General features: G+C 46.8%; 1 protein-coding gene across 1 annotated transcript; it reads right to left on the minus strand.

Moving 5' to 3' along the window:
* Positions 1 to 559: 559 nt before the first annotated feature.
* Positions 560 to 10,943, minus strand: LOC149333248 (uncharacterized). The gene is made up of 6 exons (XM_089556017.1): positions 9,692 to 10,943; positions 7,051 to 7,918; positions 5,555 to 6,123; positions 5,253 to 5,391; positions 4,842 to 5,166; positions 560 to 1,032 (listed from the first exon to the last, which is right to left on the minus strand). The coding sequence occupies exons 1-6, from the start codon at positions 10,400 to 10,402 to the stop codon at positions 741 to 743; spliced, it is 2,904 nt and encodes a 967-aa protein (XP_089412143.1). The 5' UTR covers positions 10,403 to 10,943; the 3' UTR covers positions 560 to 740.
* Between the last annotated feature and the right edge of the window lie 8,228 nt (positions 10,944 to 19,171).

The following is a 19,171-nucleotide window of genomic DNA, read 5'->3' on the forward strand; positions in this document are numbered from 1 at the left end:
ATAAAACAGCGGAAAAGACGACGGACCAGAGAAAGCTGAACACAACACGAGCACTGACTCGCAACTACAGGTTTTATTCTTAAACCATCTTACATTTAGGAGCACGCTAAAAGGCACGAAACGAAAAAACCAAGCACACAGCAGAAAAACGTCTCGCCAAACTGCTCATACCCCTCTCTTAAGCACTATCGAGAAATGCAACCCCCTTATCACACAGAAACACGGTTTGTTTGCTTTGCACTTCTGTTGGCCTTTTGGATATGGTACGCCTCTACCGCTCCACGGGTTGTCTTATCTTTAAGTGTGTATAACACAAAAGTGTCTTGAAACAATTCATTTCACTTTTTCTTTTTCTTGTTCATTACTTGACACCCTAGGCACCGGAGGCGATCGGTCCCTACCATGCTGTAAATTATTCCTGGGTTCTTGTAGGCGCTTGCTCAGGTACCATCTAGTGCGGCCAATATAGCGGGCTGCGCAGATAAAGAGGGCACTATACGCAACACCTGCGCAGCATTTCACAAACTGTGGACTGTGGTATGTGGTAAACGCTGTATATGGCAAAAAAACAATGGCATATGGTAAACATACATGTCAAACAGCATGAACCACCCCAATCCCGCCTTTTCAGGGAGAACAGTACCAATGCACAGTACCGAGTGGACGTACAGAGTGGACCGGCAGGAGCTGTTGGTTGGTTTTTAATGACAATCAGAGTGCAGCCCTTCTCAGCAGATTCCCTAGTAAAGAGTGCAGTCCACATCGCTCGTGGTCGCACACCTTGCCCCCTCGGTGATGAGTTTCTTCTTGGCTTGATCTTTCATAAGCGAGCGCTGCAGCCGTTCCCAAAATTTGGGCTCTCCCCAGCGGAGGTGATTGGCAGCTCTCACGTAGAGCCTCAAGTCTTCGTCTAGAGTACCAGGGGCCACATCGTCAACCAGCACGATTACCAGCCGGTTGTCGTTGTCCTCCATTCCTCTCTGGAGCGCCAACCGGAACTCCAAGCGGCACCAATCGCTCGCCACGAAGTTCCTGCAGCATTGGGGCAGGGCACCAGTAGAGCCCTTAACAACACCAGCAACATACAGGGAAACAATCCGGGCGTGAAGGGAGAGTGGTAGGAAGTGTGCACTCTGACATGACAGCTTAAGCCGAGAGAAAGCCACAACACTTAGGCGCCTACACACCAACGCGTATCCAAACAAAACTGTGCCAAAAGATATGGCCAGCTCAATACAAAAGCGAATGTGCCTGGTACGGAAACACTGCCGCATTACACCACACAACATGAGGGCGAAGGTCTTGCTCCGTAATGCTTGAAGTACAAAAGCCTGATCTTGAGCATTTGAGGGACCTTCTAGCCGACTACAACCCGCAGGTTCAGTTCGCAATCATACAGCGAACCAGACCGTAGCTAAGGCCAAAGGACTCCTGGACCAAGGAGCGCCGACTACTACTTTCTCACCAACCTCTTCCTAACCCGCCACCCCTTACCCCCCACTCAAGTGAATAATTTTCGTCTATCGATCAAATCCTGCAGCATGGAAAAATGCACCGCAGCACGCTCCGACAAAGGATTTCACGCTACTAATGAATCCTACGTTATTTAGTTTCGATGAGAAAAAAGAAATGAAGGTGACAGCACGCCTGTATAAAAAGAAAGCCTAGTTGGTCACTGCATCTACATTTGGTCATGGTCCTCTATAGCATATTTTCTTAAATGCTGTATGCAGTTGCACTTAGAGTGATTTGTTTTCCACCTCATGTCAGTGTATGTGTTGTAGAAGACGCTGTTGAAATCAAGCGGCGGGTTTTTGCCGGAAATGACAATTTCTTAAAATCGCGCATCAGCTGTTGTGTAGCCTGTAGTAAATCCTGATGGCCAGATATATCTTCGTATCGATGATTCACTTCAGTTGTTGAAGCTCCTGGTTCACAAGCTAGGATATCCGAGCTAGTTATTGTACTCAATACCTCTACGAGAAACTGACGCGGTCGTCAGGGCCCTCTGCGTTGCAGTACGCAGCCAGCCAGAGCTAGACGATACATTCGCCTCTTTTTCAACAAAACTGTTGAGGACCCGACAATGACTATGGGCAGAAATACACCCAAGAAATATAATATTGACAACGGCACATTATTACTTCGCTGTGCATTGTGTGTCTTTCTTTCTGGGGCCGTACCCCCAGCTTCAACGTTGTACGGCTTGCCGTACGATCAATACATTTAGGCAACGAAAATTTTGCCTGTCAGGCCGGGAAATATTTGCCCTCAAAAAACTGCAACGCGGAATTACGATATTGAAGATAGTGAAAGCTTGCCTTGTGAAATTACGTTAGTTCCAGTATTCTGTTTGATGCCATGTTTTCACATGTTTTTGTTTTCTCTTTGTGTGTATGTTTGCGTTCGCTCTTTTGGAATCCACTTGTTTTCCTTCTTCTCACGCCCCCCCCCCCTTTTTTTGTTCTCCCTTTCCTTTTTTTTTCCTAAAATCTTTGTTTTTTTTTGCAACTTGTCAGCTCGGTGCATGACTGATATGCTGTGTGCTGCCGGGCACTGCCACTCAAGCCTTCTGTGGCTTTGGCAGGCCCGCATCTGTACTGAAAAGATGAAATAAAACAATTTATTATTATTAAGAGAGCTTTGTACCTAGCGGTGGTACCTGTACGCAATGCAAGGCGATAACGCCGCTTTCCGCAATCGATTATTACTGCAGCTGCACACAGTGTACAAGGACAACAAAGCATGTTTGCCTGAGTATTGGGGACAATAGAAAAAAAATCAGGTAATAAAGTGTGCTTATTTTAATGTAAGGTCTTAACTAAAAAATTATTGCTTTACGCTAACAAGGCTTGAGGAAGAAAGAAGTTACCGCAGTGCTTGAAGAACTGATGCAGTTCACTGAGCTGTTCGTGTATACCTAGAAGCGTTCATGAAACATTTTGAAAAGTGGTATAAATTGCTTAAAATATGCAGTATAAAGGACATTCGGAGACCATGCTCGTACAAGTCCTCGAACGCGAACTGGTAAATTACACAAGGTATTTTTTTCTTATTTTTAATTCCCGAGGCACGCGACGATGTCCGGTGCCGGTCAGTAACATAAATCTTGTGTTTCGACGACATGTGGCCCTCACGACGTACAGGACCCAGGAAGCTGGATTACCACTACAAATCGGCAGCGGGAAACTTCAGCCGAATGTCCACATTTCTCCCCATTTGAGATTTCTTTTTCTCAATATTAAAATTTCCATCCCGATTATAAAGCTTGTCTTAATGAACTCTTTAAATTTACAAATGCTATAGATGCGCAAATTAATATAAGGAACTGCTTTTGCCCCGCCGCGGTAGCTCAATGGTTACGGCGCTCGGCTGCTGACCCGAAAGACGCGGGTTCGATCCCGGCTGCGGCGGCTGAATTTCGATGAAGGCGAAATTCTAGAGGCCCGTGTGCTGTGCGATGTCAGTGCACGTTAAAGAACCCCAGGTGGTCGAAATTTCCGGAGCCCTTCACTACGGCGTCTCTCATAGCCTCAGCCGCTTTGGGACGTTAAACCCCATAAAACCAAACCTTTGTATTTTTTATGGTTCCCTTGACCCCATATATGTTAAGAATTTCCACTGTTTAGTCGTCGCGTTGTGAACGCGCCTTGATAATCAAGGAACACCTCTCCCCCAGACTTCGGTTGTCAAAAAGTCGTTTTTCCCTCCTGTAATAAGTGCCCCTTTCTTGTGCCGCGCGCTCTACTGATAATGATAATGAATACTATCAAGAGCCCCTTTTTGAAAGCCGACAGAACTACGCAAAACTCTAAGCGTCATCTCTTCAAAGTCAGGCGTTCTCTATCTTACCTTAAGGGACAGACAGTGCACAACGAGCCCTAGAGGTAGTAGAAGCCGTTCCTGCTCACGAAGAGCTTCGCTGTCCGACCTACCCTATTGAGTGCTACAGAAACATTTTGGAATTGGGATTCGCGCTGGATGATATGTAGCGCTACAATCATGATCGCTTCGGATAGCACTGCGGCCCGCCACTCGGGTTCTCCGTGCGGGTTTGAGTTAAAAGCTGATGACCATGTAATCGGACAACAAAGAACGTGCTCAAGAGTGCGCTTTGTTATATTTAGAATTTGAGTCCTTCTATGTAAGGTATCTGTTACACCAAGCTACCTTCTCTACCACTTTAACCGCATCGAAGTTTTCTAAATATTTTGGCCCAGTAATGAACGCACCCTAAGTTCTTCAAAACATTTTCAGAGCGACAGCTCTACTCCTCGGGTTCCAACTTCCCATTTCGATGTGGATGAGAGAATGATCTTCAGTTCCTCACAAGGACAAACCGAATTTAACTTAACTACGTTGTGGTATAACACAAGCTATACGACCACGTGATCGCATAACTATGACCGTTGGGTATCTGACCGTGACCTTAGGCCTTGATGTTGACATTTGATTGGAGACAGTGGGCACGTCATCGACAGTGACTTTCAATGCCTCACAAAGTCAAACCGCACTTAACTGCGTGGCGTTATGGCCCAAGCTATGGTAGTGTGACCAAGTGATCACATGATCTTTGGGTACCTGTTCTTTTATGTGCAATTGAACCTATAACTCTCAGGCTGCGAGGCGAGCACGCAACCCGTACGCCCACCATACCACGTTAGTTCTCGGCGAACAAAGGTGAAACAACCAAATAAAATTATAAAACCAATGCTTTCGCTTTCAAATCACGTAAGTAGTCTTAAGCGCTCTCAGTAATCTTGCCATGAGCTCGAGATTCGCAGGTGCGTGCCTCGGCCGCTACGTTGCCGAAATCTTTGGCCATAAAACGAGGATCTCACTGTGTGAGGAGTAGCAATGTCCTCCGAGAGCAGGCGATAGCCTCTCGAATGATGTCCTTCAGCGGAAACCCGCCTTTGAAGTTCCTCTCGTAGGTGCAGCACGAAATGCCTAGGGCCTCAAGTCTTGCGAGCACTTGATCGTGCACCCATCCTGCATCCTTGCTGCTGAAGCAGAGAAACACGTCGAAAACCTTCTCCAAGTTCACGTCCTCTCCCGACGCACACTGAACCCAACTGCACATTCCAGTCAATCGTAGTAACGCCTTCAGCTGCCGCTTGCAGTGTAGGTAGGTAGCCGAGAGTGCCAGCAAGACAGTCAATACCACTGCGAATGACAGCCAAGGTTACCGGAAGACACCGCTTACGTTTACGGGCAGCTCTGTCCGCAGGCATATAACTTTCATTACTCACCCAAGACGGAGAGCAGGTACTTCGCATATTCTGGAAAAAGAACTGGGCAAAGCTGTTTCCGCCCCAGTGCAAGTAACGGTGTCCGCGATGGTATTCTCTTTGTATTTCCGGCGCAGATCACGTGTCGGATGTCTCTAATCTGTCCCAGAGAAAAACACAAACCGCATTACGGAAATATATACTCGGCAAACTGCATCACTGTTGCCTCCAGACATTGAAGTTATAAAGTATTAACAAGATGCAATGCTACACAAGCGATGTTTCTCGAATGTATCGAACTAGTATCTCATGAATGGCCTCACCAGATCATGATGCCCGTCGACCCACTGTCTGAATGAATAGTCGCTGCAGTCACAGTGAAAAGGGTTCGCAGAAAGCCACAGGGAAGTAAGATTGAGATCTTCCACCAGTGTTTGCGGCAGCTTCTTCAGCCTGTTGGCCCTTAGATCGAGCGACTGTACCGTATCCGGAATATCGGACCAGTTCACACTTGAAAGCCGGTTATTTCTTAGAGACAGCACATGGACTTGACGAGCGCTTTTCCTAAGAGTGTCGTCTAGCTGTTCGAGTAGGTTATAGCTCAAATCGAGCTCAGTCATGCCGATAGGAAAAGAAATAGGCACTCGGGTCAGTGCAGCTGACGAGCAGTTGACGACGATGGTTCGGCCTCCGCAGGATCCTTCACGGCACTCGCAGTGGCAGCCTGGCGGACAGCCTTCTTGCCACATGTTCAAGTCTTTCTCGGTTAAGCTATTTAGTACGCTTCGTTTCAACCAGGTCGGCTGCTCGCAGGTCGGGGTCGATGTCAATCTCACGTCAGCGTCTTGACGCACAAGCCACGCCATTCTGCAGTCACACATCAAAGGGTTGTCTAAAAGGATGAAAAATGGAGGAGAAAACATAGCAATTGGTATGTGGGGTAGTTTATGTGCCATATGTATATACTCTCAGGACTACATAGTACTAGCATTACATGTTGCTGCATGTTACTATTAAAGGCTGAGCAAAGCTTACTTCCTGTCAAAGCATGCTGGCCACATTGTCATGCAGAGTCTGCAACTTTGATGAAGATTCTGCCTAGTCATTCCAGGAAATTACTGAACTACACGTAGGAGAGTGTGTTTCCAGAGAATGGCTGTGCGAAGGCGCCACCATAAGATCCTATGCGTCTATTTAAGGCACTGCGAAGCACCCAGGCCGTAGAGACACAAGCAATAAGAAAGAGGAGAATCGGAAGCGATTATTTCGATGGTCGCTACAAAAATCTGGCTTCTAGTGCTTCCCGGGTTAGTTATCAGTGTTTGCTTGGTACGTAGCTCTTTTTCTTCGCTTTCTCAGGTAAGCGAAACACTACATTGAAATTTGTTATACCAGGCAGTTGAAAAAAAATCGAACGCTCTTTACACGCATACTGTTGTGCCATGCGAGAAGGCGCATCTCTGTGACATCGTCTACTCAACTGCTGTTCGCGCACTCACCGCGCAGAAATACTTTTGCGCTACGAAGGATGAGTTCTTTGAATCGCGTCGATATTCGAGACAATGAAACTACATTTTGTGGAGCCGCGAGATCTGACATAAAAGTTAATTACGTTTAGTGCATTCCAGGTCTGCTGATATCAACAGTTTTGGTGGAGCAATGTACAGTCTCTGTGCTTACATTTAACTAGTGGCGTTTAACGTACCAAGCGACGCAGTCATATCAGATGAAACATTATTTACCCTCCCGATTAGCTGTAGAGCTCACTAATTTCGTCTTCGAAATACATTCTGTGAGCACAGTTTACCGGCAAACTTACGTTGAAGGGCAATATTCGGAGTGGCCATCATTCGGAGAGGAAAATCGCTTCGGCGCAGAATTTCAATCCGGTTCCCTGAGAGCCCAAGAGTCTGTAGACGCACAGCTCCTATAAAAGAACCTTCAACACGGCTGATGTTGTTTCGCGTCAGCACAATTGACCTAAGAAAAGCGTTGTTTTCGAATTCCCTGTTCTCTAAAGTTAGAATTGAATTCATAGAGGCGTTCAGGTGCTGAATGTTAGGAAGGTTCCGTGCAGTCGCATTGAGAGAAATCAAATTGTTTCTTTGTAGCAACAGGTCGGTGAGCGTTACAAGTCCTCTGAAGGCTTGTCTTCCAACCCACTTGATGTTGTTCCTGCTCATATCAATCTTCATTAGCTCAGGGTTGTCCCTAAAGGTGTTGTCTGGTACATGGGTAAGCAAGTTCTCCCTTAGAGACAGCTTTTTCAACGATTTAAGGCCGTCGAACATATCCGTTGTCGTTGTGATGCGATTTGACGATAGGTTCAGTTCTGTGATTCGGCGTGCGTCCCTGAAAGTTCCCTTTAGACTGGCCAACCTGTTCCCGGCCAAGTTCAAATATTCTAATCTGGAATCACGAGCAAATACTGACTGGGTTAACTCGCTTATGTTGTTCCTGGACAAGTCGAGACGTATTAGTCCCTTAAGTGCTCGGAAAGCTCCAGACTCGACGTAGGTAATCTTGTTATCTTTTAAAATGACCACTTCGATCTTAGCATTAGAGGATGCAATCTCAGTGAGGGCACTTATGCGGTTGCCTTCGAGGTCGATGTACTTGAGGTGTGGCATTCTAGACTTCACAAGTTCGTCGATGTCTGTTATCATGTTCAACCCCAGAAGCAGCTTCTGAAATAGAAAGGGGAAGTACTAACGTTAGAGCTCCATAAAAGTTGCTCTTATTTTGAAAGAGCTTGTTACCAAATTAGATGCCTAATTATTTCAAAATACGTCTTCAAACAAGCTTTTTAACTAATCAAAACAACTCCACAGGTGGGTTCTCAGGGTCAGAACCGGCTTTCTAGCCTGATAATACGTTGCTTGTCTCATATTCAGAGTATTTCCTAGACATTTTGCAGATCTCCAAACACTGCGGAAATGTTTGCAGATAAAACGCCTGCCTTAAACACATCATCATCATCGAGAAACACATCATCGAGAAATCTCGTTTCGTGGCATTATTTTAGCCTGGCCGTAAGGCATTCAATCGAAACAATGGCAACCAGTCAAATCGAGTGTTTTATCTACGCATTTGCTAGCTATACAAAGTACGACCGCACTTCACGGTATTTACGACCTCATCTGTTACAATATTACCTCATCTGTTACAATTTACAGTAAAACGAGAAGCTCAATAAACATATTACTGGATGAAAATGGTATTTTGTAAACAAAATTTAAGCGTAAAAATTTGTTATTTCAATAAATATTAGGCCACCAAGAAGAGCGCAGTGCACGAGCAAACAAATGATATTCGTGTGCAGCTTCTTCTAGTTCCTTATCAATAGGCAATAGGCGGCTCATATGGCGCTCAATAATATTTCAGCAGAACTTACTTCTCCTCCGATAACCACTAACGTTGTAGCAAAGCTTTCTCTATAGTTATCGGGAAAACAAGGTAACGACGGGCAGTGGATACGTTTTCAGGTTAAGGTTTGTAATCTGGAGCAAGAGCATTCTGTTTGAAAGGAACATTATCAGGTCTCTTTATCTATCCCGCGCTGTCACAGGAAAAGCGCTACACGGAAGGGCACAAGCGCTCTTCTATATGCACTGCGACCATCCAACTTGAGAGGCGTTGCTTGTAATGCGTTCTACCTAGACGGTCGTGACATTGACCTCGGCTGTCGTTGCTGCCCAGTGAAATTCTGCTATTATTACTTGCCTCACTTTGATAACCTACTCTGATTACCATCTGAATGCTTCCTGCTCTGCTACTACATACCTTACCAACTATATGTTCGTGATTACTTTTCCAGATAGGATTCTCCTAAACGCCACACACGGACGCTGGGCTTGTGCCGAAGGTGCAGAATATTGTGCGCAGCATTAAGGTGTCATCGGAGCCGTTCTATCAAAAAAAAGCCGATTAATAATTTCGTATTCCCGGCAACGTCTATTCTATAAACAGTCGAGATCATCTATCATAGACGTAAAGTCCCAGCAGTGGTTTCCGCGGCAAGCAGTGGCTTGGTTGCCTCTTTCTGAATAAATAAATATATATGAACACAATTAAAAGGCGATGATACGACGGGTCGTGAAAAATCCGCGTTAGACGTTTTTGGCGCAGGCTTATATTGATTGCTTTACGACTGGGTATCCGAATTTACTTTCGCTGTAACCTTCGGTTAGAGGAGGCGTCTAGGGAATGGAGACAGATTTTCGTGTAGTGGGTCAGGGCCTCTATAGAGTGCAGGAGGGGGGGGGGGGGGTTAGGTTTTTGGGGTGAAAAAAGCATTTTTTTAGGTTGGTGCCCAAAAGGTGCGCCCACTAAAGTGATGTACCTCAAGGGCCCTGAGAGTGCCTGCTAGGTGCAGGGTTAAGACCGACGGACTGTCAACGGGTTTTCACCGAGGGAGGTCTACATTAAAAACTAAGTAAAAACACAATATACCACCTCACCTGCAGGGACCGCATGTTATCGAATAAGGAGCTTATCGTGGAGATGCGGTTGTTCTCAAGGTAAACAGTTGCCAGCCTTCTAGTTCGGTTGAACAGTTGTGGAGACAGGTGCCGAATCTTGTTATTAGAGAGTAGCAGGTGTCTGAGCCCTGGGAAGCCAGTCAAGAATTTCTCGTCCACTTCTTCGATGTTGTTAGAGCGTAGATCTAACTTAATCAGACGTGGCAGGAAGAGCGCTTCTTTAAGAACTTTGATGTTATTCTTCTTCATGTAGATACTCTTCATGTTCGTAGCGGCGCTCAAACCACTTGGCACAGTCTGCAGGTTAGTGTTCGTAAAGATGACACCCTTCAGTCGGCTCACGCGAGCGATCGTTTCTTGTGCAATTTCACGCAGTGGACAGTCTCGGAACCAAAAATTGTCTATGGTTTGGTTAGAAAACCACGACGCAGGCAGCTCGGTAATCTGTATGCTCCTGAATCCCAGCGATCTGATGACGGAGCTTCCGACCCTGGCCATCTCTGCTTCGATCTGGGCACTGGAGATGTTGAAGCACGACGCCACAGCTCCGCGCGGTGTTGCAATGCACGAGCAGTGTTCAAACTTCGGGCAATAAGTCTTGACCTTTCCCAAACCGTAGCGAATGGAAAGACTGACGGTGCACAAGGCTGCGAGCACACACAGCAACATATTCACACGAAGCAAGCTCATGATCACCGAGCAATTCACTCTGCAAATCCTTTTGGTTTAAATCCTTCGATCTTTGCCAACAATAATCCGGGTTATCTTGCTTCAGGCTCCTGTTGCAACATGCATCAGTTATGAAAAGCGCGAATAGGCAGCGTACACTTCAAAGGAGTCCTTCGCGAAAAGAAAACGTCAGCCCACGACACGCTGAAGTACAGCTCCACTTCAACGCATCGCGAGTTTTGTGTATTATTAATCGCAGAGACAGTGCCACTCTTCTCACTTCTTTTACCACTATTGTGAAAGCTCAAGCCAATGTCATTACTTGGGTACACCACGAACTATAAGCTTGGGGTTCCTGTTTTGGTCTTGCCCAAAATGTTCGGATGCTGACTTGCCTGTCGGGTGGAGAGAAGCAATACGAAGGCGCCGTTGGATTTACTACGAGTCTACTCTTGCAATCGCAACATATGAGCATGCAAGATTGAGGTCACAGGAAGCGATGTCCTCCGAGGCACTCACGCTTTTTCTGCAGCATCCTCAGCCTGACAAGAACCGAGCGGACGTATACGGGTGCTCTTTCGAGATTTTTCTGGAGAAAACGCCGTACCGGGCGTTCCAGAATTCGATATCGCCTTGTGGGGAAAGCACGCTCTTCAAAACAGATAAGTCTGTTTGCTCTGCAGATGATATCCAGCAAAAGTGGGAAACCACTCGCTAAAGCGTGTCTATCTTCTCGGATAACCTTTTTATCTCCTTCCCACTAGATGAAAGCGTTTTGCGGGCTTCAAGGCACCTTCAAGTTTCACATTAAGCCATCGCTTACGTCATTTCCGCAAAGCAGCGTACCCCGGCTTCAATGATCCTAATTTGCTTTCTAGCATGGAAACTCTGCCGTTAATTCTAATGGGCATGCGCGCTGCTACTGTATTACGACATACACACACTAAGATTTGTTAGAAGCACTAAAGGAATCGTGTTACAGAACGCTATGGACGCATATTGTATTTGGACTTGATACCAGTACAAGTGAAGAAGCAGTTTTGCCCAGTAGAACTTGCATTATCTTGTGCATAGCGGAACTGGAGGTATAAAGTACGCATGAGCGGAACCCTCTTGGGCAAATAGCGTTATCATACGCACGGCTTTATCAAAGCCTACCGTTGGCGCTCATGTAGTGGAAATATGCGGCGCCTTTCGAAGTCGCTGCCAGCTGCTTCCGAACGAATACGAAGTTGCTATGGTTCTGATCGGCACGTGTCCGGCATATACCAGTAAAACTTTTCTGTTAATTCGTAGATTATCCCCAAACGAAAGGAAATTGTCCTTTCCTTTTGAACCCACTATTGTAAATGAAAAACTCCTCGAAAAAAGGCAAATTCTCCATACACTTCTGTCCATACACTTCTGGGTATAAAGTCTATAGACTCTCTGCAGACAAACCCTAGAGGCAGTCTACAGGCCCTAGAAATGCTATGGACAGTCTATAGACAACCTATAGATTTATGGCCATACACTTTAAGTAGACTTTTGTCTGTAGACTATGAATAGGCAAAAAGAAATATCTATAGGAAGGTAAAAGAGTCTATAAGAAGTCTATAGACTGTCTATAGACCATTTTAAACGGGAAAATACTGGCAATGCTGAAACGATGAGGCGACCGAATAAAGCAAAGGTCCACGGACCTCGACGTGACGCTCGGAGAGCTCGGCGGCGCCAGGCCGATCACATTTCCTTCCTTCCTTCCTTCCTTCCTTCCTTCCTTCCTTCCTTCCTTCCTTCCTTTGCTTCCCATCCCTTCGCTTTTCTACTCAGTGCCGCTACGCCAACGCCGTAAAACCGCGAAACACGTCCTTCCACGCTGTCAGATTAAAAAAGTCAGGGGGGGCCTTTGTTGACCTAAAGTGCGGTGAGGCGAAAGCCTTAAGCGCAGTGTCGCTGCTTGTCTCGCTGATGTGTGGTGAAGATGTTAAGCTTCGCCTCTAAGAATGGAACACGACAGCGTCTTGCAACGCTGTCAGGGAGTCCACAGAACGCCATCGCCCATTCAGCTGTACGCGTTGCTCGACGGTAAATTGGTTTTTCCGGAAAGGAAATGTATCTCTCTCTCGCATATCTCGCTGAAGGGAGGAAGATGGGATTGAACGAAGGCCCCGTATTAGCTAGACGCGCCTTTGTTCATTCCAAACCATCGAGCTGGCATGGCAGAGTGGTTAGCGTGCTTGCCTCGCACTTCGGGACCCTGGTTCGATTCCACAACTCGACCAATTTCCTACTCGGTTTTATTTATATGGTCTGTCTAGAAAGTTTAATTAGACTAATTGGTCTTTACCACTGATCTAAGGCCATCCATCATGTCCTGTCACTCACCTGTCAAGTGATGGAACTCTCTAGAATGTTCGATACACTATGAAACGTCTAGAAACGTCTAACTATTAATGATGGTTAATGATAGTTAATCATGATTTGCACCTTTCGTGATACTATTTAATGTGTGCTTAGTGATAGTTATCGTGACCTTAACTAGTACACTGATTAATTAGTGTTAAGGTACAGGCGCAGTGCAGTCCCACTTCCTACCTACTACTAATTACCAATTAGTCCTTTAGTCATTAAGTACAATGATATAATCACGAAATTCCTTTATATCATGTTCCGATGTCTTTCGATTCCACCCGAGTAAAGGTGCACTGAACAGGAATCTTAACACGTCTTTTTGCCGCGGGAACTCTATCTACACGTTCCGAGCATTCTTAGAAACTTCGATTTATTGCCCTGTGTGGCCGATTTCCCTAATTAAATCGAATTAACGTGCGGGAGCCTTTATTTTTTTAATTCTCCCCGTACGGTGGGCGGAGTCGACCAACGCGTGGAGTCCATTTTAGCCAGCTACGTGGATGCGTTGCTTTCGCTTTATTTTGTTTTCTAGGTTTCCGTGAAAAAATAGTTCCATTTGCAGATAACACAGCCGCAAAATAAGCCCACAGAAATGAAAATACGTGTGGACTATTTGCTTCTACGGATTGCTACTTATTACTCCACCGATGGCAGAGCGGCAAGCCGCCAAGGGACTGAGTGAAAGGCACTTCACGCGTTGGTCGACTCCGCCCACCGTACGGGGAGAATTCAAAAAATAAAGGAGGGAGCAGGAGCTTCATTCGATTTAATTATACAAATCGGCCACACAGAGCAACAGATCAAAGTTTCTAAGAATGCTCTGGACATGTAGATTCATTTCCCGCGGCAAAAAAACGAGTTCAGATTCCTCTTCACTGCACCTTTAAGTATCGATTGGCTATTGATTGGCATATGCCCATATGAGGCATGCATCCAAAATGCGGACACATTTGCTAACACGCCGTGGTCACGACAGTATGAGGCATTAAAGGCTTTCGCCTTAAAGCCACAGTCAAACTGTTGTTAACTGCCGGGCCAGCGTATGCCAGCCGGCTAGAAATCAGTCAGTGCGGGCGTGTGCCCTGACTGTGCGACACGCATGGGCATCCGGAGTGGGCGCTGTCCCCCCCCCCCCCCCCCCTGGAATTTCGGATATTTTTTATGCACTAGATGACAACAACTGGACAGATTGATTGGCACGCTTAGGTGATAGTAACGTTTCGCATTTTGCTTGTTAAGTTCAATTCTTTGTGCATTGATAAAATCCAATTTGTGTTCTCCAAGCATAGCACTGATCAGCTGTTGCTAGTTTTTGTTTCATGGGGGTAGTATAGACCACAAATAGGGCTTCGATCCCGGCCGCGGCGGCTGGAAATTCTTTGGAGAAGAAATTCTAGAGGCCCGTGTACTGTGTGATGTCACTGCACGTTAAAGAACCCAAGGTGGTCGAAATTTCCGGAGCCCTCCACTATGGCGTCCCTCATAGCCTGAGTCGCTTTGAGACGTTAAACCCCAATAAACCAACCAACCAACCACAAATAGTGCCTTTTTTGGTGCGAGCCTATCGCCTCCCCCCTCTCTGTCCATCGCCCCCCCCCCCCCTCCTTCACTGCAAAAAGTTATGTGGACGCCCTTGGCAACACGTCTAAAGTTCAACATGGAAGCCGAAGTGCGGTGTTCACTGTGCCAGGCTGGAATGAACACCTTGCAATAGCCGAGAAACGTAACTGAACTGCACCCGTAATTTCTTCGCCACCGCAAGGCACAAAGACTAAAGGACAGGAACAGCGAAAAACCCACATGGGCGCTGACTATCAAGTGAATTTTATTTCGGAACCACAAACAGTATGTAGTCAAAGAGAGAGCGGTACGTCTAGAGAAGGCTGCGGGATCACCGGAATTCAGTGTGGTCGTGTCAATGAATAAAAAGCGATATCAGGAATGACCAACACGATAGCAGCAATAAAATCCGTGAGAGGTAAAGTTGTTTCAGGTGAACAACAAAAAACAAGTAAAATTGGAATTTCGAGCTTATAAGTGGTCGAAAGGAGCTCGAAAATTGAATAAACAAAGTGTGAGTGATAAAACACTTCTCAGGAAAGCTCAAACATTACAATGTTCATTTCCGAGGATCTTGCCAAACACTTTTAGAAATGTGATAGTAAGGCGCACTCCAGCATTCCAAGAATCTGTCATTACCAGCTAAGGACGAGGTCCCACATCAACGGAAATAATCGAAGCCTTCGAAATTCGTCGTGAGAAGGATCAATGTTTAAGCACACAGTCTCGCCTTTTCTCCAAGAAAGAGCCAAATTCCTGGGAACAGCTGAGCATGCTTTGTGACTCTCGTCCCCTTCCTGATGATGGTCACCTATCTTAAGCTTTTTGTCACTAACGCTTTTTTTATCAATTTAAGCACCACTTTCTTGATAATGTGAAAGCATTTCTAGGCTATGTCGGCGGGGTCGTGTCGCCAAAACGTATGCGCAGCAGTTCTGGCGTTCTCAGAAGAGGTAGCATCAAACGAGTGGTTGTAATCGAAAGTGGATGATGTGAGGATGCTGCGCAAAGAAAAAAAAATATGTCGATAAGATAATTAGTTAATTAATTAGAGCCAATATGTGCAAAAAACGTCGAAGTAGCGCGGACGTCGATAAAGTGAATGGACTTTTTTTTTTTATTCGTGAAGTCTGCCTTGAGGCATAAGTTGAGAAAAGGGGGAGTGGAATGTAGGTTACAGAAAGTTAAAAGAAGGAGTGTAGACCAGTTTCGGCGAGGTACTCGCATAGGCTGCTGGTGAAGTGATTGTCCATAGTCCACTTCACATAGTCCCCGTCGCGGTTCCACCACAGGCCGGCCTCCCTGAGGAGCCGTTTTCTAATAGGGGCCGTCGCTGGGCAAGTCCACAACAGGTGCCGCACATCACAAATGTCCGGTGCAGCGCCGCAGTGAGGGCACCTGTCAGTTGCTGGCAGATATTTATCACCCCACCGTTAACGGACAGATGGGGTCAGGGCCGCCCCTGCCCGTATCCGGCGCACTGATACCTCCTCCTGCCGAGTTAGACTACGGGGGAGAGGGTGCGAACACGGAGGAATTAGAGCGCGTGTTCGCTGGCGCAGAGCTTGTGAATCGGAGACATGGGACAGGAACGGATCTGGGGGAAGAGGGGAAGGTGGCGGATCGTCTGATGTGTCAATGTGAGTCATAATTCCTGCTTGAATGTTATGTGGATCGTGAGCATGACCGCGAATCCAGTGTATGCGTACAGGACATGGGTATTTTGCGCAGAGTAGGTGAATTGATTGTGTAATCTGGAATGTGCGTCGAACAGCCTTAAGCTGTTTAAGGGCGGCGAGGGAGTCTGTATAAATATGAACTGCATTGAATGTGGGAACGAGCGGAAGGGAAGCAATGGCACTGTAAATGGCTTGAAGTTCCAATGCCAGGGGGGTACATGTATCTGCGGTGTACGTCGCACGAGAGTTGAGATGCGGATGGGAGGGACTATATACAGCGTTAACTCCCCGCTCTGCAGTATGTGATGCATCGGTGTACAATATGCACCCTTCAGGCAGATGCGCGGCTGATACCGACGGGGAAACAGTGGGGCGATTGTCTGTGAGCTGACAATACGACCACGGAGGGAGCGTCTTTAAACGATGAAGTTGTAGAGACTGTTTGCGAGCTCTGTTTGCCACCCGCTGGTCGATGAGTTCACTGAGAGTATTAATTTGGGCGAACTCCTGAAGCACGGGTATGGGTGCCAAACGAGGCAAAAATGTTATTGCGCGCATAGCCTCACGATTGATAGCTTCAAGGGAGTCCCACTGTCTGCGGGTGAGACGTTGAAATTGTGCCTGATATATTATCCGTGGCTGAAGGATAGAGCGCACAAGCTGGCGGGCCGTATGAGCACGTGCGCCACCAGATCGCGTAGCTATGCGACGAATCAGACCTATAGTAGCGTGAGCTGATTTACGTGTGGCTGTCAGCCAAGGGGTGCCAGTCCCAGAGGTATGAAGGAGGAGGCCAAGAATACGAACAGTTTCTACCTGAGGAATCGGAGAACTATCTACTGTAAAGTTTAAAGGGACTGCTTTCCGTAAGCCGGCTTTGTTTCCAATGCGAATGAAACATGACTTAGTAGGCGAGAGGGTTAGACCCAGAGGTGGGAGGCGAGATGTCAAGACATATAGCGCATGTTGGAGGGCCGACTGATGGATAGACGCATCTGGGTGACAGCACCACAAGGTTATGTCATCGGCGTACGCAAGCACACGGATAGAAGGGATGGTCTCTAGGGCTCTAACTAGAGGAATAAAAGCCACATTGAATAATGTGGGGGCGAGAACGGAGCCCTGGGCACTCCTGTATTGGAAGTGAAGTTACCAAAGGGCTTTCCGTGGACCCGTACACTGAAGGTTCGATTTGTTAAAAAGGCGTGAATGGATAGGAGAAACCGGTGAGGGAGACCAAGAGTTTGAAGGGAGGCAAGAATGGCAGAGTGAAGGATGTTATCATATGCCTTTGTTATGTCTGTCGCGATCACCGTTCGAACGAGGTGACTCTGCGGAGAGTGGTGAAGCACGTCAGTAGCCAAAGTAGCAAGACCATCCTCCGTTCCAATTTGGGGACGGAAGCCTATTTGGGAATCTGGGTAACAATCGTGTTATTCTAGCCACCACGACAAGCGTGCGGCGAGAATGCTTTCGTAAAGCTTGCAGATGGTAGGCGTGAGAGAAATTGGACGAAGGGCTGAAAGAGATACTGGAGGCTGACCTGACTTGGGTATTGGGACCACAATAGAATGCTTCCACTCTCCAGGGATGACACCAGAACGCCACACTTGGTTGAAAGCATCCAGTAGGGTTTGCAAAGCAGACCCATCCAAGTTACGGAATAAAGAGTTTGGTATGCCGTCGTGCCCGGGAGAAGTGGTAGTTTTGAGGCGTTCAATGGAGGCTAGCAATTCTGCCATGGTTAGATCAGAAGTAACCTCATCGGAAGGCTCTGTAACCGATAAGACTGGAGGAGATGTAGGGGTGCAGTCATGGTGTGGAAAAAACTGACGGGCCGCTTGTTGTGCAAATGTATCTTCGTCCACATTCAGCGCGAGGCGAATGCTTTCAGTGTAATCTGCAACCTCCATGGGCGCTCAAAGCGCTCAAAGGGCGCTCCATGGCGTGAAACGCTCTCCAAAGGTGTCGATTGCCCTGCGTAGAGGACAGGCGGGCACACCATGCAGCCCAGCGTTTCCTGCCCAGTTGCTTTGCATAACGCCGCGCTCGGGCGGTAGCTCGGTGAAGAGAGGGAAGAGCCAAGGGGTCTTCAGGGTTGCGAGAAGCATAATGATCGGCCTGGCGACGAAGAGCCCACAGATTCAGGAGGTGTATGTCCGGGTTTGGGTCGCCTTCATTTACAGTACTGGTAATAGTATGAGTTGCAAGAACATCAGAGAGGGTAGACACTGCTGAAGACGGGTTGAATGTTGATAAACGATTGTCAGCGCGTACAGAGTCCCATGATGTTATGCGTACGCTGCGGCGTACTTTCCGTAGACGCGAAGGAGTGAGGGAGATAAAAATAGGGCAGTGATCACTACCCCAAGAATCTGATTCAACATCCCAACGAGGGTTACCGGGCCCTAACCACCAAGTCAAGTCAGGTGAATACGGGCCACCTCTTGGGCGGGTAGAAGTATTCGGGTGGTTTAAAAGTTGAAAGGAATTATCTGAAAAGCTGCCTTGGATGTGCGCACCCCTTGAGGAATCTGCTGGGTAACCCCACGAAGTGTGTGCGCCGTTGAAGTCTCCACCAACTAGAATAGGGATACCCGGGTTGGTACAACGAAGGAAACGTACCCATCCAAGATTGGGAGATGCGGAGCTAGGACGGCCATAAAAAGAAACTAGAATAAGAGGGGTGCGTGCTGGTTTAACAAGAAGGGCGACGACCTCTTGACGTGTTGGACTTGAAAGTTGTGGAGAGCAAAATAAAGTAGTGGAAAAATAGGCAAAAGACTGAAAATAAAGTTTGAAATGAATTGAAATGTATTTGGTCAGTGGCAGTTAATCCAACAAAAAGTTTCACTGACATAGACTAATTAGTAAATTATCGGCAAAAACCATTGTACGCTTGAATAGGCTGGACGGGCATATAGTAAGTGGACGGGAAAGCAACCACGGCACCAAATTTGTAAAACCAAAATGATTGATTTTGATAAAATAAGGTATAGTCAGAGTAAATAAATCTGTATTTAATTAAAAGATTAGATAATTACGCTAAGTCAGTAAGTAAATAATTAATTTTACGCTTTTGTTTGCATGCATTCGTATGAGCCGCACTCCCAGTCTTTACCCCCACTCGGGGATAGCGGCGGTACCGGATCATGCT

The sequence above is a fragment of the Amblyomma mixtum genome, chromosome 8 (genome assembly GCF_055824585.1).
Source record: "Amblyomma mixtum isolate Tamu chromosome 8, ASM5582458v1, whole genome shotgun sequence".
Lineage (NCBI taxonomy): Eukaryota > Metazoa > Arthropoda > Arachnida > Ixodida > Ixodidae > Amblyomma > Amblyomma mixtum.

Coding starts and splice junctions, on each gene's coding strand:
- LOC149333248 (XM_089556017.1), bottom strand. CDS start 10,402: ATGAGCTTGCTTCGTGTGAATATGTTGCTGTGTGTGCTCGCAGCCTTG. Junction 7,919..9,691: donor ATAACATGCGGTCCCTGCAG/GTGAGGTGGTAT, acceptor TTTCTATTTCAG/AAGCTGCTTCTGGGGTTGAA. Junction 6,124..7,050: donor TCCGAATATTGCCCTTCAAC/GTAAGTTTGCCG, acceptor TCATCCTTTTAG/ACAACCCTTTGATGTGTGAC.